General features: G+C 29.7%; 1 protein-coding gene across 1 annotated transcript; it reads right to left on the reverse strand.

The window, feature by feature from the left end:
- Window positions 1–2543: 2543 nt before the first annotated feature.
- On the reverse strand, window positions 2544–25234 carry LOC111640413 (vesicle-associated membrane protein 4-like). Its single transcript, XM_023386425.1, has 7 exons — window positions 24998–25234; window positions 19655–19701; window positions 16298–16354; window positions 12045–12145; window positions 11385–11464; window positions 7354–7405; window positions 2544–2936 (listed from the first exon to the last, which is right to left on the reverse strand). The coding sequence occupies exons 1-7, from the start codon at window positions 25232–25234 to the stop codon at window positions 2911–2913; spliced, it is 600 nt and encodes a 199-aa protein (XP_023242193.1). The 3' UTR covers window positions 2544–2910.
- Between the last annotated feature and the right edge of the window lie 580 nt (window positions 25235–25814).

Genomic DNA, 25814 nt, shown 5'->3' on the forward strand with positions numbered 1-25814 from the left:
ATTAAAATAATATATTTACTTTTGTATTCTTCTATATAAAGGTCATTATTCCACTATTATTAACTGTTTTAAAGCACGGTTAACCGATTTTTGGGCTTTATATTATTAAAAAAAAGTTATAGAAAGAAGAAAATAATGGGAGATTTATATAGACAATAAACCAAAATGGCTTCCCGTATTTAAATTAGAAGAAGGTTACAGAAATTAGATCCTTTTCTCTATCTTTAGTTTATAAAGCTAATAAAATGTTATAAGAAATTGGGAAATTTTAAGAGTTTTTATTGATCATCTTGCGTGCCCCTTTTATATTGTACGAATTACATTCTTTACATTTTACATCTCGGCAGAATTTAAAAGAAGAATCCAAAAGGGAGCAATAAAATGATATTAAATGTGATAGAATAGTATTTTATTGGTGCAGTTTTTATAAAGAATTGTATTTCCTCCCTCTCTCTCTCCCCCCCCTTCGTATAATTTAGAGTATTTTAATGTTTGCAAATTCAAATTAATTTTTTAAAATAAAATTTACACATTTTCGAATTTAAAACCGTGAAAGAATATGGGATTTTTCTTCTGTGCAAAGTTTTTAATTAATTTTTTTATTTTGCATGACTATTCTCTACCCCACTCTGAACGTGAGCATGGAGCAATATTCAGTATAATCTAGTAATTTACGTGTTGCATACATTCAAAAAAACCCTTTGGTACTTTATATGCTTCATATACAGTCGACCCCCTATAACACTGTTGATAATTCCGTTTTATATGAATTCCATGTTGTACGAGTCACTTAGAGTTTACAAATATGCGAGCCGTTCACAGTCAGGCACACGTATTTGTAAAATCTAAGTGACTCGTACAACATGGAATTCGTATAAAACGGAATTATCAACAATGTTATAAGGGGGTCGACTGTATTCAAACAGGTTCATCCAGTCTTAATAACTTACTTGTTGCATAGTTCAAAATCTACAGTAATTTACGTGTTGCATACATTCAGAGAGACTTTAATTTACGCTTCGTACATCCAGAGGTTTCAGTAATTTGCATCTCGTCTTCAGTGTCTTATTATGGTGTATTGTTTTCAGCGTAATTTACTTTAAAATCTACAGTAATTTACGTGTTTCGTACATTTAAAAAGCCATTGATTAATTTCATAAACACGCTGCATATATTCACAAGTTTCGGCAATGTCTAACGTGTTGCATATATTAATAGAGCATTTAGTGCTTAATATATTATATAAACAAACGAATTAACACGTTGGGCATACTCAACAAGATACTTAAAGGATCGATGATTCAGTAAACGTTTCAGAACGTTAAGAAGTAGTAGTATCAGAATTGAAGAATCAAATATCTTTTTTTTATGTGAGAATCTCTAACAAAATGTCGTGTGTATATCCGGCCATTGTTATCTTCGTTCTGGTGGACAAAGTGTCATAAAACTTGGTTTAATATCTCCATCAACATTGGACACTTCTTCCATCACGTCGGAGAATTACAACATGTACGGGCGTCGCTTGCAACTTTATTAAATAAAATTCGAATAATTAAACGGTAATAAAAAACGAATAATAAAACATAATCGTATTGCTTATCTTCTTTTTTTACAATAACAACATAAATTGTATCATTAAGTGTGAACCGTTTATTGAAGACGTTTTATGTTGTCAACAGGTCACACGATTCGTTGGGTTACGATAGTCATGAAAACGTACGTTATGTGTCTGTTCGTCATTCACAACACAGAGATAAAACTCGAATTTCCTAACTTAACATAGAAGTCGTTAAAAACATTATTAAAGCCATAAAACAAATCTTGTTAAACCTTTTTGAAATTTCAAAAACAAAATGACTTCCTATAATCAAATTTTTCATGAAATTATTTAGAAACTTCGTATGATTTTTCTTCTTTATTTCGTGTAAGTTCTTTTGAATTTTCCATTAAAAAATTGGCTTTCTATCCGCCATTTTGTGTCTCAATCCAAAAAAAAAAAAACATGGCGTAATACAGAAGCCACGTTGTAATCCATTTCAATATTCGGCGAATGACTAAAAAAAAAAAATATTGAAATTTTGTTTCAATTTATTCAAAATTCGTGAATTTATTTTGTCAGTGTCACTTCCGTTTCTTTGTAACGTCAGCAACAATTTGCCTTGTGACGTAAATCTTGACAAAATACACAACACACTTCCGGACGTGTTACTTGTGTATTTCGTCAATATAAATATTTCTCAAACTTTATTTTGATTAGCTAAACGATTTTAACATAAATTTCTCGATATTTTACTAGTATAAAAGCGCAATTTATTTATTTATTTATCTTATTTACAGTAGGAAATGTCTACCACAATGAATTTGTCGAGAAAAAGGCCACGTTTTAACTAGGGAAATACGAATCTAAAGACGGTCAGACACGCGAACAGACTATGGATTTCTTTTTTTTAATAATACATTCTCTAATTCTTTATTAAAAGTATACTTTTTTTTCAATTCGTAAACGGAAAAATATATTAATAAAAACAATAATTATAAATATTTTAATTACATATTCTGCAAACATTACAAAATAACATTTTTTATTTTATTTTTATGCAGAAAATTAAGCTAATAAATAATATATAATATATATATATTTAAATAATTTACATTCTCCTCTGCTGAAGTTCATTGATTTCTTCCCCCATTTTGTCTTCGTTAATGAATTATTTAAGTTACAAGTAATAAAAATATTGATAGTGTGATTTTGTTTTAAGAATAAAAAATGGTTATAAAATATAAAACCATATTTTTTTTGTGTGTGTGTACATTCGAATGATTTGATATATTTTCCTCTGCATTCAATTGCATATTTTCCAGCGAACTTTCTCCTTTGCAAATCTTCACAGTCGGAATTCTTCATCCTTTCTACCGGTTTTTTATGATGATCGGAACTGAAAAATATTTAAAAATTTGAGCATAAAATCATTTTATAACTGCATTTCTTTTTTTTTAAATAGTATGACTATAACATACAATCAGGGCGGCCGAAAGGGAGGAAACTAGGGAATTACCCTTGTCCTGGAGAAGAATTAAGAGGCCTGTATGGGATTCCTACACCTATAAATTAATGTTGAAGCGGCTAAACTCGGTAAAATTATGTATGCTATGTTTTCACATTATACTGGTACACTCAATTATTGTGTATAAACAAATGAAACTAGATAGAAAGTTTAAAATGTTCTAGTAATTTCATTTGTTCAAAAATAATGGGAAGGCCATAAAAGAGCAGAAGGATTTCATACAAGTCCTCGAGGGCCTTGCATACAATACACTTCATTTATAAGCCATTTTTCTCTTATAATCAATCGACGGTGGTGTAGTAATTTTGATAAAATTTCTAAAAATTCATGACTACTCAACACTTGATTTACATCATTGACAAAATCATTTACATGTAACTCAAATTTTATGTATTTCTTCAAGTGAAAGAGAAGAAATTTAGTAATTAAAATTATAATTTTAATGTTAGAATGAATAAATACTTATTGTAATAATCCTTCGAGAAATCACTTTGTTATGTAACAAGTTTCCTTTGTATATTTTGCATTTGCCACTGGCTTTTCTTGCATTAAATTATTTAACTGACCCAAACAATAAAATATAAATATTTAAATGGTAAATAATATTTCTAACTGAATAATGTCAACTTTTAAAGTAAATAATATATATATATATATTAACGAATAACTTTATTTATCTATTTACGTAAAATGATTTTTAAAGTTATTCGTTAAATATATATATATTTCATGTAATATATATTTATTTATTTAAGTAAAATCAATTTAAAGTTATCTTTAAACTAAACTGCAAATTTTCTAAACCGAGTACTCTATTATTAAATAATTAATTTAAGGAATGTTTAAGTTACAGATACAACAGGAATGATTTTAAAGCCATTTAAATGCCACGAATACTACTGAAAAGCTATATTTTCACAGTATAATGTTATAGTATTCAAAACTTCTAAACAGAGAAATGAAAGAAAAATGAATAATTAAAATAATAATATATATAGAGGATGATAACTTATATATTTTATTCAAAACTAGATGGTCACACACTCAAATTCTGGATTTTTATTGAACACAACACCCACTCTAATTCTTTGTTAAAGATATACTGTTTATTCCATCTCAACTGGAGCAAAAAGGCTCAAAAAACATTTAATCTCAATCAGTTTTAAGGCAGAGATTCTGCAACAAGTGTCCATCGACCACATACCAACAAATGCAAGATAAACTATAAAAAGACCAATTCGGAGTAAAACGAAAAACAAACTGCCGAATACAAACTTAAACAGAAACCGAGATTTCAAAATTAAAAAGCGATAAATTAATAAGTTTGCAAATATATCTACTTCAAACGAAAGCATCATAAACAATCATAGTTTATCTCCTGCAAATGCATTCTTAGGTAATAGAAGAAAAAGCAAGACGTTAACTATGATACTGTTGAATTATTCGGTTCTATTGTCTGTACTTATTTGTTAATAAGTTGTAAGAAAGTCTAACATGATTAACAATGACCGATATGCTGTAAATAACAAAAGATATATTATTAAAGAATATCACATACATTTTTAACAATCATTATTATAATAGATAATTCCAATATGCTTCAGTGAATCCGGTTACGACTCTGATCAAATAAATTAAATATAAATACCTTTTAAAAGTATTGAATTCATAAGTCCGAAAATTTATTTTATTATTAACATGAATTAATGAATTACAACTACAGTAGATTCCCGTACCATGCGCAAATAAAGCAAGCAACACCCTTGAATTTTGTTGATTAGAGGTATACTTTTTTTCTTCAACTTATAGGCCAAGGTTTAAACTTTCATAAATCGTGTGATAATGCAGGTTTCGATGATGCGATTACCTATAATGCGTAACGAATCCCCCGCGTTGTATGGGATGCTACTGTATTTAGTCATTGTTTATAATTATTACAGCAAATTTTGAAGTGATGGTAATATCATTGTATCCAAATAATGAACTTTATAATCTATATCCATTTATAAGCAAACTAATTTTGAAAAAAAGATTAAGTTTTTTCAATACATTTTCAAGATTATATGACTTATCGGATTAAATCAAATTAATTCTAGATCAGAATTTCAAACATTCTGTTGTATTTCTATTACTATAGCAACATCAGAGACTGTTGAAATTTATCTATTAAATTACTTTACTTCTAAATTAATTATATTTAAATAAAACAATACAAATTTACAATTCTGAAGCACACAATTTCCGTAAGTCTTATTTTTACATTATTATTTCATATTGTGTGTATTAACCAAAGCATATTGTACTGAGGCAGTTAATTAACCAGAGTATTATAATGTAAATTGTTATATTGTAATACTGGGACATAGAGGGGATCTGAAGTGGTTCAGCCAACTCTAGAAAATTTTGAGCCACCCCACCCCATTCCAGTCCATTGTTTCAAATGACAAACTTCTGTTTGATTATTTACATTTTTTACATAAATATATAGCTAATTTTTAACGTTTAAATGTTGAATATGTTTGTACTGTTTAGTACGTACTGTATATTATTATTATTTAATAGTGTTATATTAATTTACTTATTTCTGGATATAGTAAGTAAAGTCCATTTGAAGTAGTGATTATTGCTCCCCGTATAACAAGATGGATCCAAAGATAAAAAAGACCAGTCACACAATATGGTAGTGTAATAAAGTATTATATTACATTTCAAAACTTTTCTGAAGGTTCACCCCAGATCCTCTTTCCCTGGGGTACTCTTAACCCCCAGATCACTAGTAAGGCCATTCCACAATTTATAGAGAAATTCTTAATAATGTTTGTCTAGCTATTCTTAATATAATACTCTCTGGTTAACTAATTAGGAAATTTGTATGTTCTTCACTTTTTCTTTAAACTTCTCTATCGCCTATGTTTGCAAGATTGTAGTAATTTTGCAAGCGTGGGCAATAGAAACCTTTTCTGGCTTTATTTTTCTCAATACGTCTTTCCTTTAAACCAATTCTAACATTCCTTTTACATCATTATACTTTTAGCTATTACAATACATTAATAATCTGTTAACTTTTCAATTTTACCATTTCTATAGTCATATATCATGTCATTTCGCTTCAATTTTCTTTCATTTTCTGGTAACATATTATCAATTTCTGATATCTCAAAAACTTATGCAAACACCAATTAATGTGTTAATATAACAAAACATTCCATTTTTAATTATTCTTAAAATATATTAATAAATAATTAATCAAATTATCTAATTTTAACAGCTATTAGTTTACATGATAGTGTTCTTACTACCTCTTAATTCACAGCATCTCATATAAAGAAGAGTTACATGGAAATATCAGAAATATCAAAAGATTGAAATGAGAAAAGTGTATACCATAAAACAAATAAACCAGCACCAATTACTCAACTGTCCCAGGTAACATTTAAAATTCTGATGGTGTCATCTATTTTAATATTTTATTAAGAAAACTTTTTATATTTTTAACTATTGTAAAATGGCAGAAAGCTTAATTTTCAGGATAGAGATGAGTTTTATAAAAAAAATTGTAAATGCTAACGAGTAAAATCGTCATTAAGATCAACCCTAGTGGAGATACACGCGACCTCCGTTATCTCCCCACCGCGTCAGCCTTTAACCACCTTTTTTATTTTCCATTTAATAGCATCAATCCCCCTAATAAACAAACCTCCCTGCAAAATTTCACAAATTTTCGACAAAAAGCACAGGAATTATTAAGCTTCAAACAGGGTGGACATAATTGTGCCTCCCCCACACACACACTAACATACATACATACATACAGAAATTACTCGAAATTTTTTTCATTTTTTGGTGTTTCAAGATGTCCTGAGTCTAAAAATGTAAAAATCTGGGGCGGGTCATTTTTTGCCAAATCACCATACTTTCCCCTCTTTTATAACAGCCAGGAAAGTAGAAATATATGTATAGAAATAATGTATAATCAAATTTCATACATTAATCCAATATGATATAATAATTGAGATTATTACCTAATATTTTTTTTTATATGTAACTAATAAAGTAGGAATTAAACCAACTTAAAATTAATCAAACATTACATTCTATTTGTTACCCGAGCAACAATTTGAAATTCGGAACTTACTGTAATTTAAAATCGATTTACAAAATAATTCATTGTAAATAAGATATTTATATACATTTATTACATAAAATCAACAAAATATATCAGTCTTAAACGAAAAAACAAGAATTCGAATATAATTACGAATAATAATTTAATTATTAAATTACTTACTTATGATGATGAGCAATATTGCAACAATGATCAGACCAATTATTATTTTTAACTGCGTAAAAAAATAAATGTTGTTAATAATTTAATTTTCTTTATTAACATTATAAATCAATAATTCATTCAATTCACTTAAAATATTAATTTGGCTATTATACACAGGGTTCCTACTCAAATTTTTGTTTTAATTTCCGTAACTTTCCCTGGACAACTTTGTACAAATTCCCCGACCCTCACGTCCCTTACAGTATGACACATTGACAAAATAAAACAGCATTTGACTTACCAAGCGCACATGTTTTGCTTCTCCGACATTTTAGTTAATTATTTTTTCTAATTAACAGTTATATATTTTTTTATAACTGTTGAATTATTAAAATGGCTTTGAAAAAAAAAATCAATTATTTTTTATTATTCGTTAACAAATTCTATATAATCCATGTACAAACGTATATATTTATTAAATTTATCCTTTAATAAATTTCCTGAACTTTGTAAAATATTAATAAACTGGAAAAAAATCAAAAATTGTTTTGTTATGCAATCAAAATTATTAAAATGAGAAATAATACCATTTAAACTATTTATCATTTTGCGTACTTTGTAAATTTTTGGAAAAATCTTTTTGTAAACTTAAAAGAAATTTTGGATCCTGAAAACATTCTGTACCCCTTTGCATATGCTGTATTGAACCACATTACTAATTGCTGCCTGCGGATCGCTATGCTTAGTCAAGTATATCGTCAGCAAAAATATCAACGAGTCAGCCAAGGAGGCAAATTCTTTGACATTCCATGACTTTTTCTAAACACTAATGAAAATCTCTAACTTTTCCAGATATATAGGAACCCTGTATATATAAAATAATTTATTTTACTTAATGCTTATTATTATTTTTTAATCAATACATAATTTCTTATTGATAACATAATTGTGTTCATGATTCAAATATTTTAGAAAATTTGCAAAGTTAAAAATTCAACATTAAATTTAAAAAGTTGCTTGTCAAAGTGTCAAAGACAAAATATACATATATAATATAATAATAATAATAATCTATGTTTAATTAATTTCATAAATAATAATTAAATGTCGCAGAATGAGCACATACTTTTATCATCATCATCTTTTTCTATTCTATTTATTGTTCTTTTTTACATTCAAGTTAAAAATGCTGAAAAAGTTATCCAGCTTGAAGCCGAAATTATAATAAAATCATTTTCCAAAAAAGGTTTTGGCTACAAGACAAAAAAAAAAAATGTTTATATAGTTTCCAACAATTAAATCTAAAATATGCTGCATTGCAAACGTAAAATAAGACTAATTAGGGCAGTTTGTGAAAAGGTGAAGAGAGGGGGAAGTGAGAAAGATCCAGCAGAGCACCGAGCACTTGATCAAATTGGTAACCAAAGCAATAGCAAAAAATAATCTATTGACTAAGAGAATGATTGCAAGCAAGCTCAACATTTCACAATGTATCACCAAATAAGTTATTCACCAATATCTTGTTTTGATAACACGACAAACAGGTAAACTGATCAAAAACGTCTCGAGAAAACCAAAAAACTAATTGCAGAAAGTTACATGAAAATATCTTGTAGCTCTCGATGACAATATCTCATCATGTTGGATGAGCCATAGCTGTAACTAAGTTACTGCAACGGCAAAAGGAAATTTGTTATATTAAAACTTGACAAACCACCACTTAAAAGTTAGTTGAAATATTGCACTGAAAGTTGGCCTATGTTAGAATAATCAGTGGACACAGTGTCATACCACTCATCAAAATGCATTCTAAAACAAAGATTAATGAAAACTATACCATAACTGTATCTTAAAGCCATCCTTTATAAAAACTTTAAAAAACAAAGACATTCATACCAAATCTCCTAATTTTAGTTTGTTCGACTTTTTTTTCTTTAGTTATCTTAAGCAAAAACTTTTCTCCGCAAAAACGCACATGGTAAAAGTGAATGAGATTCTACATTTGATTGATTGAGAGTTTCAAGATTAGTTATCATTCTGCATTGCTGCTTCCAAATCTCAGAGGAAATGGATCAAATGTACAAAAAGACTAAAACTGATTACTGCAAGTCTAACAACACTTTGCATTTCGGTAAATAAAATACAATCATTCACTGTATTCTTTACATATTGTTATCTTACACAAAATAGGAAGCTGGATATTTAATATAGTAAAACCCCAATTATCTGAGATAATGTGGACCGATGCTATCTCTGATAACTGAAAACTCAGAGAACACAGACAGCCATGGCCATTTCAGGATAAAAATTATAAATATAAAATTTGCATGATAGCTTCTTTTATATTTTAGTGAAAATCCTTTATAACAAAAACAATTTTTACACCATTCATTATACATCTAATACATACTGTATGTACAACAGTTTCAATAAAATGTGTACTATTGTAGTTACATTTCAATATGAATGCTTTATCTCACATTAAAGTTAAATAATAAAAGATAACAGAAACAAATTGTTTTGGTAAGTGTTTTTTTTTTTTTATAAATTACAGTATAAGAAAAGTAGTCTATTCACTTACATGTTCTCCTGGATAATGGAGAATTTCAGTTAATCATGACAATAATCAGGGTTCTACTGTATAAACTTTTTTATAATTCAAATTCATTCTATTATGTTAACTGCAAATTTAAGCTAAAAATATTCAAATTATGTTACATAAAAATCTCAAACTGCTTACCTGGAGTAAATTATATTATTAATATGTCAAAAAATATACATCACAACCTTTTATTACATCTAACCTTTAATTTTTTACGGTGTAAAATAATTTAGTGTTACTTTTTAATTAAAAAAATTTAATTTTGAGATATGTAATATTACTAGTTTTATAAGTCTTCTCGTTCAGGTGAATTCTTATAGATTTTCACTAGTTGGAGAGTATAAGAATTTCCCAAAACATCATATCTTTTAGTATACAATGTCTGTAATAGTATTTATATTTCAATAAATATTCTTATCATATATGTTATAAATATTTGCAAAGCTCTTGAAGCATTATTTACTAAGTTTGATTCATGATTCCATTTTTCTTTCTATATGTCTACTTCAAAATTTAAATATATATTAAATAAAAATTATTATATGCATTCAGTACAGATGAGATTTTTTCCTTCAGAATTCCGACTGCAATTTATTAAATTCGTCATTGGTAATCTTAACAAACAATATGGCGTATATGGATACGTAAAATCAATTTCAATAATTTAAATTTAATATTCTTTTTTTATATATAAATCAAGTATAACTTTGCTAACTACTGACATGATGTTTAATTCATTTTAACTTATGATTTGAGATTAATTATTGATCTTAAAGCAACTTTGTTTTGCAGATTTTATAGAAAAACAAACATGTTTTTCTATAAAATTTGTGCAAAACAAAATTTTTAAATAACACCAGTTATTTGTCTGTATTTTTCTGTCATAATATTACTGAAGTTTAAAAATGTAAGTGAAATTGAATAGAATCAAACACATCCAGAAATTTATACTCAAAATTTCAAAGTATTTGCATAGCTGTTACGACAAAGATCATAACAACTATACAAATCACTNAAATTGAATAGAATCAAACACACATCCAGAAATTTATACTCAAAATTTCAAAGTATTTGCATAGCTGTTACGACAAAGATCATAACAACTATACAAATCACTATATAGTAATACTTAGTGAAGCCACAATTATTTAAAATATTCCTAAACAAATAGGACTTTTTTACTTGTCTTATATTTAATTCATTAGATTACTAGATACAGTTAAATATATGATAAAGTTTTCTTGAATTCTCTTGTTAAATTACATGCTACATTTCATTAAGTTTATAAGTAAAAAATTCACTTTTTTCTATATCTTAATGTTAACCAGATAAAGTGTGTATGATAATTTTAATGCAATAATAATCGTAATAAATAATTTTAAATAACAATATGACAAATAAAAAATTAAATTTATTAATAATTCTTTATTAATGAAGTAATTCTTACTTTCATGTTCTGCCACCACATTTTACGTTGCATCCGTCTTGCTGAATTTCTAAAATAATCTGCATTACTTGATAATAAATCTAGAAAATAAAATAATGTATTATCTTGAAAACCTTTAACTTTATAGATATATTTAGAATATTTAGAATTTTAAAATAATTTTTCTTCTTATATACATTATACATAGTATAATATATAACAATGTATAATAGTATAGTATTAACTTTAGCTTCATATGTTAAATTTAAATTAAAACATNTAAAAATAACTTAATATTAACAAATACATACGAACATTGATAAGATCATTTGTTGCATTTGCAAAAATGTCTATTCAATATCAATGTTTCTATAGAAACCAATATTTATTTAAAACACTAAAATCCACATTTACAATAAATCATTTTTAGAATGCTTTATTCAATTATGTAATTAATCTTTTAATTTAGTAAATTTATTTTTTGTCGAAAGATCTACAGAAAATGGTAATGAGTGGTATATTGAACGGACATTACTAACATATATCAACAACAGATGAAATAAAGAAATATAAACAATTACAGAAATAGTATTTCACATTAGTTTTGAACTTTTCTAAATTTTATTCTACACACTTCATTAAAATCATTCAATTTAATAAATCGTTAAAATATGAAAATACCCGATTTATCTTCCAAATCTTCTAGTTTTTCGCCTCTATCGACTATTTTTCCAATATTTTCTTGCATAATATTAGAGACTTCATCCACTTGAAATTGAACTCTGAAATTTATTTTAATAAAATTAAACTTAAAAATTCAATGATAATTTTCAAAATATTTTCTTCTAAATTATTACGATAAAATACAAATAGGCTCAGTAAACTACTGAAATCTTAGAACTGATTATTATAAACCTGCTTAAAACATTTGGCCACAATGTATTTGAAAAGCAATTATTATTCGTTATAAATCCTAATGATCAATTACCATGAAAATATTAGTTTATTTCATTGTAAGACCAATTATATTAATGGTAAAATAAAGCAGACATTTAAAATTATTATTCTATATTTTTTCTATTTTGAAATCTCAATCATTCATCTCCCATCCAATTTTGTTTGGAATAAAGCTCAGACAATTTCAACAATATTGCTTACAACACTTAAAGCTCAAGAAACAATAGATCCAAGAAGAATAAATAATAAAATTTCTTAAATTTACCATTTAGTGCTAAATTATCCAAATTACCTTTTCCCAACTTAGTATAACATTAGAAATTAACAGCCAATCAAAAAAGCTATCAAAAGTTTCATTAATTAGTCTTTATTGATGTGATTTTATCCCAAAATTCACTGATAGCTATAGTATTTGAAAAAGAATTACTGAAAATTTATCATCTCTCACTCTTATAACAGGTTAGGCTGTTATAAGATAAAAATCTTGTAGGCTATGGTCATAGGGCACTATAGTCTTTGTCTGGTCGAAGCGGTTGGATCTCAATCGATATACGTCTGACCTCTTGAATCTCCAGAGGAAAAAGTGAGTTTTCTTCTGTGTCACTGACATCACTTCTACGCGAGACCCTCAGGTGGATCCATAGGCATTCGCACCCTCAACCTTATAGCAGCCTAACATATCTGACTATTTCTCATGAAATGTTTCCCTCTCTTAAATTAATGTCATTTTTAAATGCAGTAAAATCTCCTTCAAATATTCCTTTCAAATAACATAAGTTGCCTTAGAAAAGTGAAAGAATTTTTCTTATTCACATCTTCATTATAATTATTGAAATATTTTTGAAATGTTCAAATTCAGTAAATGAAAATATTAAAAATATTTACACTTAAAAACTACATAAATTAATATCAGAAATTTAAAGATTTATCCAATAATTGAAAAAAAAAATCATTTGTTGGTTTATATACTCGTTCATCTGATAGATCTCGTAATATAAACGTATGTTTCAAAATAAAGGTCAACTCTGTCATGTAACTTTGTCGCATTCCCGGGATACGTGACAAAATACATAATATAAAGATGCTCTTAATTTTTTTGTGTGTTTATTCTTTTATACAGAATTTTTAATTGTATATTTCTCCTTTGGATTTTTCTGTATTAATCAATAAAAGAGTATTTCAAATGTCAGTTTTATTTTTCTTTTGTCAGCTTTATCCATGCAATTTTTTAAATTTTAAATTAATGTTAAGGCAACAACTTTTTTTTTTTAGCTGTTTTATTATTTCAAGTATCTGTTATATTTAAAAGTTACAGTAAAAAACTATTTTTGGAAAACTATCTGAGGAAAACGGTTCATTCTTTAAAGTCTAAGTACTTTTTAGCTGGTCAGGGGCAATCTTAATTTTTGAATAAATCATGAATTCTTAGTGATTGTAAATGCTTGGGCCTTAAAAAGTGAACTTTTTTCTCAGGAACCTAAAAAACATTTTGCATTTTCTAACATTTTAATCATCCAATCATGATCAACTAATCATCCAATAATGATCAACTTGAAAGTTAATATACGTAAAATGAATGCGAAAACTTAAATGAATAATATTAATTTTTACTTTTTCAGAGATAGAAAGTTATTACATTTCAAGCAAAGAACTTAAAAAACATAATTTAACAAACACATCAAGATAGATTATGTTCAAAAACGTTAAACTTCAAATCACAAATTATTATTTAAATGCAGAATATATTTTTAAAACAATTTAATTTTTATGTGAAATATTTCAAAATACTTCAAATTAAAATGCCTACAATTTGAATTAAAACTGTAGTTATGTTAATTCAGATTTATACATTATTTGTTCTTTAATATATAGATTTAAATTTTAAAAATTATTTTATATCTGAATATCAAACTGGCACATTTTCAATATTCTTCAAATGAGGTAGTTCATCACAAACTTCTTATAACATAAAACTGAAAAAAAAAAAAAAAATATATGAACTAGCACAGCTTAATTGTAAATACAGTAGAGTCCCGAAAGTGCAACCTAATGTGGACCGAAGGGTGGTTGAGTTTGTGAAAATGTCTGGTTATCGGGAATGGGGTTAAAAAAGAATAAGTACGAGTGTTTCCTCAGAAAATACTGTACTGTACTTGTATGTATTGTTTGCTTGAGAATACATCAGAGAATTAACTGCCCAAATACCCTTAAAGAAAGGAAAAGTACATACTTTATGAAGGCATAGAGCCATTACTACATGAAAATGAAAATTAATGAATACACAGTGTACAGTAATTTACCTGATAAGACAAACCTCAGAAAAATACTTTACAAGGCATAAAGCTGTCTATATTGAAAGTTAACTAGGAGATTTTTTAGCCCTGCCAGGGTGTGGCCGAGTTATCCGGACTGCCAGGTTATCAAGTGCCAAGTTTTTGGGACTCTATTGTATCAAACATATGTAATTTTGTATTTGTATTTAAAGTTGTACTTTGCATATTTATATGTTTTTTGTCACATTAACCTAAATCAATGACAAAATAACATTTTATTCTATTTTCATATCAAAACTGAAATATGGTTAAATGTTTCTTCTTACATAAAATGTAACATAAAACACACAAAATACGGACAAAGTTATTTATCATTACTAGTCTATATATAGTTTATATCAAACAATAATAAATATAGATAAAGCATAAAAATCTTAGAATATATTACACATAAAATAAAAATACATCAAAACATAAATATTAGTGATGTAATGAATATTCGGTTACTATTCGGCCTAATACCAAATACCTGAAAGCAGGAGTAATAAATAACAAAAACACAGTAAATTAATCATTTTGGTATTTAGATTTATTGTTATCGGGTTAGTATTGTTTGTTTATATTTATTTATAACTTATAACATGCACAAAATAAAAAAGAAAATAATATTAGTCACATGTATTCACAATGTATAATTACAAAGATCAGCACACGTACACACCTATTCGTTCGAGAATCGTCGCACATCTGAGGGTCTGACCCTGCCTATTCTTCTTTTTAAGCGCTCATCTTTGCTCTTCTCTTTCCTCTATCGCTCTAGTTCACAGATGCCTAAGCATACATCGTAATACGCGCTCACGATACTTTTGATTCGTCACTTTTCCGTCGTAGATTTCCAATTTTACAATTATGTGACTCGTAGCCTAATGATGACGGAGAAAAGAGACACATAGGACATTGGAATAAGTCACAGTTATGATTTCACAAATTCGAGACAGCTCAGTAGCCCGAACAGCCCCAGGCTTTCGCCCGTGCACGCTAAGTGACTTTCATTACAAGCATTTAGCTTTCCGAAGTCTATGACAACAATTGCTTGGTATTGATGGCCGCAAATTTCGCGCCAATAAGCTGCCTCCACTTGTTCAATTATGTTATCAACTCAATTTCGTATTTATTTTCACATTTTCACTTTGCGGTCCTTCTCTGTTCTTTTTTCATTATTTACACGTGTAAATCATTTCATTGTTATCTACATTTGATGATATCATTTATCACATATTGCCATGACGCTCGTGTCTGTCCATTACAACTGTCAAGAATTAACGCGATTGGCGAAGCATAGTGACAGCAGGCCAATAGAGAGCAGGGTCCTCTCCATAATGCGGTTTGCGCATCAATTTTCATACATGCGTTCATCAAGCCGAATAGTTTGGCCGAATATTCGGCTATTCGGCCACGCTCCTGGCCAAATATTCGGTATTTGGCCTGAGGCCGAATATACTATTCGTTGCAACACTAATAAATATAGATTCAAATTATTAATTTAAAATTTAATTCCTATTCATTAATTTTTTAAAGGTTTATTTGTGCTTCTTAGTTTTTATATAAATATTATAACTTTTGTTTAAATAAATTATTTATGAAAAAGTAAATTAATACAATAATAATAGTAATTCTATAGTGTATTTAAATGTCAAACCTCACCTCCTTATATCTTTATCATTAGCTACTTTTAAAGATTTCGCACTTGTAGATGGTCCTCTGAAAAATATAAATCAATAATTTTTAATATTTTAATTAAATTTCAACATATTTATAAAATAATTTACATGTTATATTCAGTAGCTGAGCTAACATTAGGAGGGACTTGAATGTGCAAACTAGTGATGCCACGAATAGTGATTTTGCAGAATACCGAATACCGAATATTCGGCTACGCTCTCGACCGAAGCGCCGAATATTCGGCGGCCGAATGTTTGGCAAAATATGTTGTTAAGTTCAATTGTAACATGTGTCAGGTGTGTGGATGTTATCAAGTGTTGATGGACAGTCCACAGCTCTGTCACATATGTCAGGTGGGTGATGTAATCGTATCCCTAAGAATGTGGGGTGAGATTGTCCCACCTAGAGAGAGAGAAATTGTGAGAGAGGGTTTGTTTCATTTGTGAGTAGATCGTGTCACGACACGCGTCATTTGCTCATTGTTACGTCAAATTGTGTTAATAATAGTTTTTATTACTAAAAAATATCACTGTTTGTTCGCCAAAAGCTTTACAAAATGGCACTATTTAATAAAAAATCACCTATTTGGAAATATTATGAGATTTGTAGTGAAGATAATAAACTTGCTGTGTGTTTGCTGTGTAACAACAAGATCTCGCGTGGTGGAGAAGGAAAGAAAGCAAGTAAGTAAAATCTTATTACGTATTAATTAAGTGAAACAATTTGTCATATTTAGTATTTAGCGCTTGTAATTTTTTATTTCTTGTTTTTTTTGCCTGGTACTTTATTTCACACGTGGTATTTCGTTGATAAACTTGATATAAATAAGTCCTACTTTTAAATATAGTCTACATTTTATTTATTATCTTTGAAATTCAGAGGCTTAAGTGATGCCAGAATAATACAAGTTTAAGCTAGTAGTGTTTGGGAATTTCCTTCTTTGATGTCAGATTTTTCATTTCTTAATTATTGTGTTCGTTTTTTTATGTTTACAGCTACAACTTCTTTGAAAAACCACCTTAAAAGCAAACATGCCGAGCAGTACGCTATGTTAACTGTTGTTCCCTCAGCAAGTGGCAGCAAAAATGATGGTACTCTTACTTCTACCGATTCCAAGATACTGGTAGTACCAGGTACATCAGAAAAGAAACAGTTAACTCTGAAGGAAACAACTGAAAGGAAATTGTTATGGGATATTAATGATCTGAAATCAATAAAATATCATTATTTAATCGGTGAAATGATTGCCTTAGACAACGAACCATTATCACTTGTTGAACGAGTCGGCTTTAAAAGGCTTATGGAAAAGGCAGTACCTCAATACAATATACCTGGTCGCACTTACATGACCGAGAAAATTATTCCTGATATATATAATAGAATTTGCTATAAAATTGAATCTAGTATTTCACGAGCAACAGCAGTATCAGTGACATCTGATATGTGGACATGTCAGCACAATAACCAGAGTTTCTTGAGTTTCACTGCGCATTGGATATCTCCAGAGTTTATTCTTGAACATGGTGTTTTAGCAATGAAGCCATTTTCTGGCTCACATACTGGTACCAATATCGCAAAAGAACTCAATGCTATTGCAGAAAGATGGAATATTCCTCATAGCAAGATCCATTTACTTGTCCATGACAGTGGAGCCAATATGATAAAAGGTGTACGAGACGCAGAATATGATTCTGCCAATTGTTTTATTCATTCACTGCAACGAGCTGTCAAGGAATCGCTAAAGTCTCAAACGGAAATAACACAGATGGTAGTTGCTGCGAGACGAATTGTTACCCATTTTAACCACTCTGGTATAGCACAAGAAAAGCTGAAATGCATTCGCCAAGAACTTAACTTGCCAAACCACCAACTAGTACAGGATGTAAGCACACGCTGGAATTCTACATATTATTTAATGGAGCGATTATTAGAACAAAAGCGAGCTGTTTCTTTGTACATAACTGATCACGAGTCTTTAAACAATTTAACACCTTCTCAGTGGGAGCTAATGGAACAATGTATCAAACTTCTCAAACCGTTTGAAGAGATTACGAAAATAACCAGCTCAGGTATTTCCTGCATCTCTGAAGTGATTCCACATGTTGTCACATTGTTGAAATACCTGGGAAAGGAAGAGACTGCAGATAGAACACCAAATTTATTGAGAATGAGATCTTCACTACAAGTTGAGCTTGAAACACGGTTCAACTTTGATGAGAATGACAAATATCTGGTTGCCACTTTTCTTGACCCGCGTTTCAAAACCAGTTTCCTGGGATTAGTTCAAACGCAAAGAGCAAAACAAAAAATTCTTTTAGAAGCTCTGAAAATTAGTCATGACGAGTCTACTAGTACGGATGATGATTCTTCTCCATTTCGTAAGAAAAGAAATATCAATGAAAATGATAAAACCATTGAAATACACGACAGTTTCTGGAACTGTTTTGACGAAGTCGCTACAGAAAATATGCAAAATGATGAGGATGTGGAGGAGAAAAGTGCTATTGCAAATGAGATTGATTTTTATATGAAAACTGTTCGCCTAGATCGGACGGCAGACCTTTACAAGTGGTGGTCAGCAAACGCAAAACAGTACCCAAGCCTGACAGAATTTGCTAAGATTTATCTATCGTCTCCCGGCAGTAGTGTATATAGTGAGAGGCTATTTTCAGAAGCAGGTATAGTTTATGAGGAAAAGCGCAATCGTTTGCTATCAACAAATGCTGAAAAAATTGTTTTCATTCATTACAACTTACCACTGATAGATTTTAAGTATTAAATGTAATAATTTGTGATTAAAATAAATACATTTTTGAGTAATATGTGCGTTTTTTTCCATGATTTGGTATTCGGTATTCGGCCGAATAGTATGCAACATTCGGCCGAATACCGAATATTAAAAAATGTAGCCGAATAGGCCGAATACCGAATAGTAGCCGAATATTCGTGGCATCACTAGTGCAAACCTACATTCACCTTCGCACCACTGCGGATGTAGCCGTTAGAACCGTGGACGAAGAATAAACTCATATATGTACATAAGCGCATTTGTTACATTCAAATTTTTTTCCTCTACTTATTTGGTCTTTTAAAATTTATTTACAAAGGTAAAGGATGTCTGGGAATCTCTGGATCCCTCCCTAATTATGCTACTGATTATATTATTATTAACTCAAACTCTGCTTTTTTGGAGCTCACCAACTTAAATATGTAATGTGTTATACTTTCGCTTAAATTAATGAGCTTCAATAAAATAAAGTTTGAGCATATAATTTAAAAAATTGGAGTTGTATTCATTCATTACTTGAATTATATTATTATTTACATAAAATTTATTACCTCAGATAAAAGTCATCATCATCATCACTGTCTTTAAGTAGTTTCTCCTAAAAACAATAAAAACACATTACTATTTTTGTATTACATACACAATGTTTTTCTAATATTTTCTGCAGATCTATACACATATGTATACATCAAAATTCAGTGTAATATGTGTGTAATTTTGGAAATGATTGAGAGTTATCAAAAGCATTACAAAAAATAAAAAAAATGTCACATGATATTCCACACATTCCTGAACCTACGTGTTTGTGCAATAGTTTCCCAGATTGCCACATCACAATGCACAGAACACATTTGTTAACATAGTTGTAGCATCAGGCAAACAGAATGGATAGAAACTGTCATGGAAAAGTTGAGCTGCTTGGTTTTGTTCAAAGAAGGGACATATTCAACTGATATCTATCATCAATTGCAACATGTCTGTGGCATGAAATTCTACATATATGTTGAAGGATTCGAAAATAAAAATAAATCTGTCGTTAAAAGAATCACTCCGAGACACCGATGAACAAGTTAGACTATAGCTGTGGTACAACTGATCTCTCAAAATTACAACTAACAGACAAATCACAATAGATTTTCTGCAATTTAAAACATACCTACTTGCACAAAATCAAGATATCATTAGGGAAGATCTGAAAATGAAGAAAGTGTATGCACATTGGGTTTCCCATGACTTAAAATTGGATTTAAAAAAAAAAATACTGGAATGTGTCATTGATTGCTGAACATAAACAATCAGAATCCTGATGATTTCTTTGAGAAATTGATAAGAATTTGAAAAAATAATGTATCTACCTTTAGAAAAAAATCAATCGATGTACTGGAAACATAATGGTAGCCTGTGTCCAAGGAAGTTCAAATGCCTCTCTCTCTCATTAGGCAAGCAAATGAGCACTCTCTATTGATATTCAGATTAATAATCCTGCTGGATTGACTCCCAAGATTAAACAGTGAATAACACTTCATACTGAAATCTTTTGCAGTGGCTTCGTCAAAAAATTCATAAATATAAGCAAGATGACACAAAATGTTCTCCTTTGGCCTCGCAAAAGCAGAGCCACAACTCAAAAACCGGTAATCTTGAGCTTCACTGTGTTACTTTACCCCCTATATTTTCCTGATTTGGCACAATCAGACTATGCATTTTTTATAAGATGAAATGCTCTCTGCATGTACAGGAGTTCACAGATGATGAATCTGTCAAGACAGTTGTCTGTCAATGTGCATGTACTACCTCAAAAGGTTGGTTTGCTAAGACAATAGAAAAATAACTTGAGAAATGCCAAAGATGTATTATTGATGTTGCTGAAGACTACATTAAACAGGCAGAAGTGTAAACTGCTCAAAAAAGTTTACCCAATGTTCATAACTGAACAGAGTCTCAATCAATTCTGAATGTGCCTCATACATATTTCTTATACATATTTATCAAAAGCAAATGTATCTAATATAATATACATGCAAATATTACAAAATATATTTAATAATATTGATCTTATAAAAATGATAAATAAATAAATTGATCAAAAATTATGTAATAAGATAATATTTGTATAATTTGTTTATTTTAATAATTATCTGTTAATCTTAATTTGTTAATAATTAATAAGAATGAATATAAATAAATACATACGATCATAAAAATATAAACTAAAGTAAAATTTAAGCTGCTTAAACATAAAATTCTTCGTTAAAAATTATTATTATTATTTTTTATTGGGTTTAGTGAGTTATAATTGGTTGACCCAGTGGCTGTGTGCTCTGCTGGACCACATTCAAGGCATAATAACCAAAACAAGACAAAAATTAAGTAAGTGTATCAGTGTGTGTGTTTGTACACAGAAATTTCCTAACAATATAACATGTATTCAATATAGTAGCCTTCTGTAGTGTGATATATGTGTTTCTTCTATTCAATTGTAATGTTCCCAGGCTTTTGTGTAGTGTGTGTGGTATCACACCTGTACAAAAGATAACGACAGGTACAATAAGCACTCTTTCCATCCTCCACAGATGCCTTATTTCCTGGGCGTTTTCTGTGTACTTGCTAATTTTTTCAGTGAATGTGTTTCGTACATTGTGAGTGTTTGGAATGGATATGTCTATAATGTATGTGATTTTATTGTGTTTGTCAATGAGTGTGATGTCTGGTCTGTTGTGGTAAATTGTTTTATTTGTGTAAGTGTAAGTTTAATGATGTGTTATTTGAGTCTGCTAGAGTTACTGCTTTATAGAGTAACTGTGATGTTTCTTGTTTCCTGTAGAAAAATTCTCGCAGTGACTGTATTTGTTTGTAGTGAAGGTTAACTATGTCAATCAGGCCAAGTCCGCCATCTTTATGTGGAAGGGTTAATCTTTCTGTGGCGGATTTAAAGTGATGTTGTTTATGCTTAGTAAGTGTTGTTCTTGTTTTCCTTTGGAGTTGCTCGAGATCTGTGTGAGTCCAATGTATAACTCCAAAAGAGTAAGTGAGTACTGGGATGGCATATGTGTGTTTTGCATTTAACTGTGTTCTGAGGATAGCATTTAACCTACTTTGGTATTCTTTAATTAATCGTTGCTTTATTTGTGTATGTTCTGTTAGTTTGGCCTGTTGGAATCCTAAATACTTGTAGAACTCGCATTCAATAACGTCTCCATTTCCAAGTGCAAAATCTTTTTTCAGGATTCCTTTTTCTATGTGAAGTTTTTTGCATTTGTCTAAGCCAAACTCCATTTGTATGTCCTTGGTGTATGAATGTGTGATTTGTAGGAGTTGATGAAGTCGTTTCTGTGTGGATGCATAAAGTTTTATGTCATCCATGTACATGACATGAGATGTGACAGCGTAAACTGTGTTGTTTTTTTCATGTCTGATATTGTATGTTGTTTAACATGTTGGATAATGGGTTCAGGGCTAGGCAGAACCAGAGAGGACTCGAGGAATCTCCTTGAAAAATTCCTTGCCTAATGAATATCTCATTTGTTTGTATGGAAGTGTTACTAACTCTGAGATGTAGTGTTGTTCTCCAGTGCTGCATAGTGTTTTGGAAGAATGCAATGAGTGATGGATGTATTTTGTACATGTATAGGATATATAGCAGCCAACTGTGTGGAATGCTGTTGAATGCGTTTCTGTAGTCTATATATGCCATGTGTATGTTTCTGTGCTGTTTGTGTGCTTGTCATAGAATGACTGAATCTAGGAGTAACTGTTCTTTGCATCCCCTGTGACTTCTACGGCAACCTTTTTGTTGTTCTGTAAGAATGTCATGTTCTTCAACGTTTTTGTATATTTTGTTTGTGATACAGGATGTCAATAATTTGTAGTGTTGGAAGACATGTAATTGGTCTGTATTGTGTGGGGTCTATGGTGTTGTTGTTTTTAGGTTTCATGTAGGTGATGCCATGAGTAAGAAATTTTGGCATGTCTTGTGGATTGATGATGATGTGTATTAGATGTTTAGCTCAGTGGTTCCCAACCTTTTCTAGGATGCAGAACATTTTTGTGAGCAATTTTCTTTAGCGGAACACTTACTTAAGTTAATATGAAATACATAAGCTTGTCATTTTATTAGAATTGAGCAGTCATAATAGAAAATCTCTACTTGTATTATTAACGCCAATTTTAGGACAGAAAAAATATACCTAAATAACTTTAATGGGAAACTTGTGCCTGATGTTTTTTACATATTTCTTCTATGTTGGGACATATACAAGACAATGCCACTCTTATTTCTTCCTCTAAATTTGTAAGTCTTTCCTTTTTTTTTTTATATATTTTGTATTGGTTAATGTGGAAAACCCAAGTTCACATAAATATGAAGTTGAAAAAAATAGTAAAATTTTTATGGCTTCTTATTTTATATTCGTGGATATTCTTGTTGGACGGATATCCAGAATTCATCAAGATTAGTTTCAGCGTGTTTGATTTTCAAGGAGCAGTCGGATGACAAAGATATAAGCCCCTCTTCCTCTGAGTCATTAAATTCAGAATTATTATATAATTCTTTTGAAATAANTAGAATGACTGAATCTAGGAGTAACTGTTCTTTGCATCCCCTGTGACTTCTACGGCAACCTTTTTGTTGTTCTGTAAGAATGTCATGTTCTTCAACGTTTTTGTATATTTTGTTTGTGATACAGGATGTCAATAATTTGTAGTGTTGGAAGACATGTAATTGGTCTGTATTGTGTGGGGTCTATGGTGTTGTTGTTTTTAGGTTTCATGTAGGTGATGCCATGAGTAAGAAATTTTGGCATGTCTTGTGGATTGATGATGATGTGTATTAGATGTTTAGCTCAGTGGTTCCCAACCTTTTCTAGGATGCAGAACATTTTTGTGAGCAATTTTCTTTAGCGGAACACTTACTTAAGTTAATATGAAATACATAAGCTTGTCATTTTATTAGAATTGAGCAGTCATAATAGAAAATCTCTACTTGTATTATTAACGCCAATTTTAGGACAGAAAAAATATACCTAAATAACTTTAATGGGAAACTTGTGCCTGATGTTTTTTACATATTTCTTCTATGTTGGGACATATACAAGACAATGCCACTCTTATTTCTTCCTCTAAATTTGTAAGTCTTTCCTTTTTTTTTTTATATATTTTGTATTGGTTAATGTGGAAAACCCAAGTTCACATAAATATGAAGTTGAAAAAAATAGTAAAATTTTTATGGCTTCTTATTTTATATTCGTGGATATTCTTGTTGGACGGATATCCAGAATTCATCAAGATTAGTTTCAGCGTGTTTGATTTTCAAGGAGCAGTCGGATGACAAAGATATAAGCCCCTCTTCCTCTGAGACATTAAATTCAGAATTATTATATAATTCTTTTGAAATAAATGGATTCCTAATCTAGTAATATTTGTCCGTGTCAAGAGAAGGAAAATATTTTCTTACGTTGTTTTCTAATATTGCTAAATGTTCTGATATCAAGGAAACAATATCGGTATTATTATGTATGGAAGGAAACATACTGAGATAATTTTCTTCTCTTTTTTACCAAAGAATAATCTTCTTGTGGAAAGCTGATAGTTTGTCCATTGATGTTAAGATGTTTTCCTGTACACTTTGCATGGTAGTATTCACAATGTTTAAATAATTAAATATGTCCATTAAATATCCAACTTTGGCACACCACATATCATTTTTAAGATTTTCTGAAAAAGCACATATTTTCTTGTTCGAAGAAAACTATCAATTCTTTTTTCAGTTCCAGTACAGGAAAAAGTATTTTTCCTCGAGAAAGTCACCTGATTTCTGTATGAAAAATTAACCCTTCATATTTTGCTTCCATCGTTGCACACAGTTGTTTAAAAATTCGGGATTTCAATGGTCTCGCCTTTATGTAATTTGCCATATTAACAACGCTAGTAAGAACATCTTTTAATTCTGCAGGTAATCTTTTTGCAATAAGCAATTTTCTAAGTAAGAAGCAGTGATTTATATAAATCTCACTGTTTCGTTGCTTTGCAAATGTCACAAATCCCTTGACTGATTCTGTCATTGATGGAGCTCCATCAGTGCAGATTTCCACGCATTGATCCCAGTTCAAATTCGAACATTCAATTGATAGCATTATAAACGGCTTCTTCATTCGTTCCTTCTAGTAACTCTCTGCAACACAAAAATTCATTGACTATTCTATTTTCTTTAACAAATCGAATGTATCCAAGTAAAATGGCTTTTCCATTAGTATCTGTGATTCGTCAATTTGAAGAGCGAAACATGTATTGTGAAGTTTACTTGAAGTCGAATACGATTGTACACTTCCCAATTTCCGACTAAATCTGCGGAACACTTGGGAGATGCTTGCGGAACACCGGTTAGGAACCACTGGTTTAGCTAGTTCCTGGTGCAGTGATGTGAACTTTTTATACCAGAAATTGTAAATGTTGTCTACATCAGGTGTCTTCCAGTTGTGTGTTCTGTTAACAGCATAGCAGATGTGTACATTTATTTCAGCACAGGACATAGTTGGTATGTTATGCAAGTTTCTGTTCTCCTCCTCGATCCGGCCTGCATCAGCAGTGTGTGTAACAGCATTGGACCAAAGAGAAGACCAATGAGTTCTTCTTCTGTTGGTGTGCCACTGTGCTGTGTATCAGTGTTTGTTTTGGTTTATTATTATTATTATATAATATAATATATCACCATTA

This window comes from Centruroides sculpturatus, unplaced genomic scaffold (assembly GCF_000671375.1).
Source record: "Centruroides sculpturatus isolate CEXI.00-Female unplaced genomic scaffold, Cexi_2.0 scaffold1251, whole genome shotgun sequence".
NCBI classification, from domain to species: Eukaryota; Metazoa; Arthropoda; class Arachnida; order Scorpiones; family Buthidae; genus Centruroides; species Centruroides sculpturatus.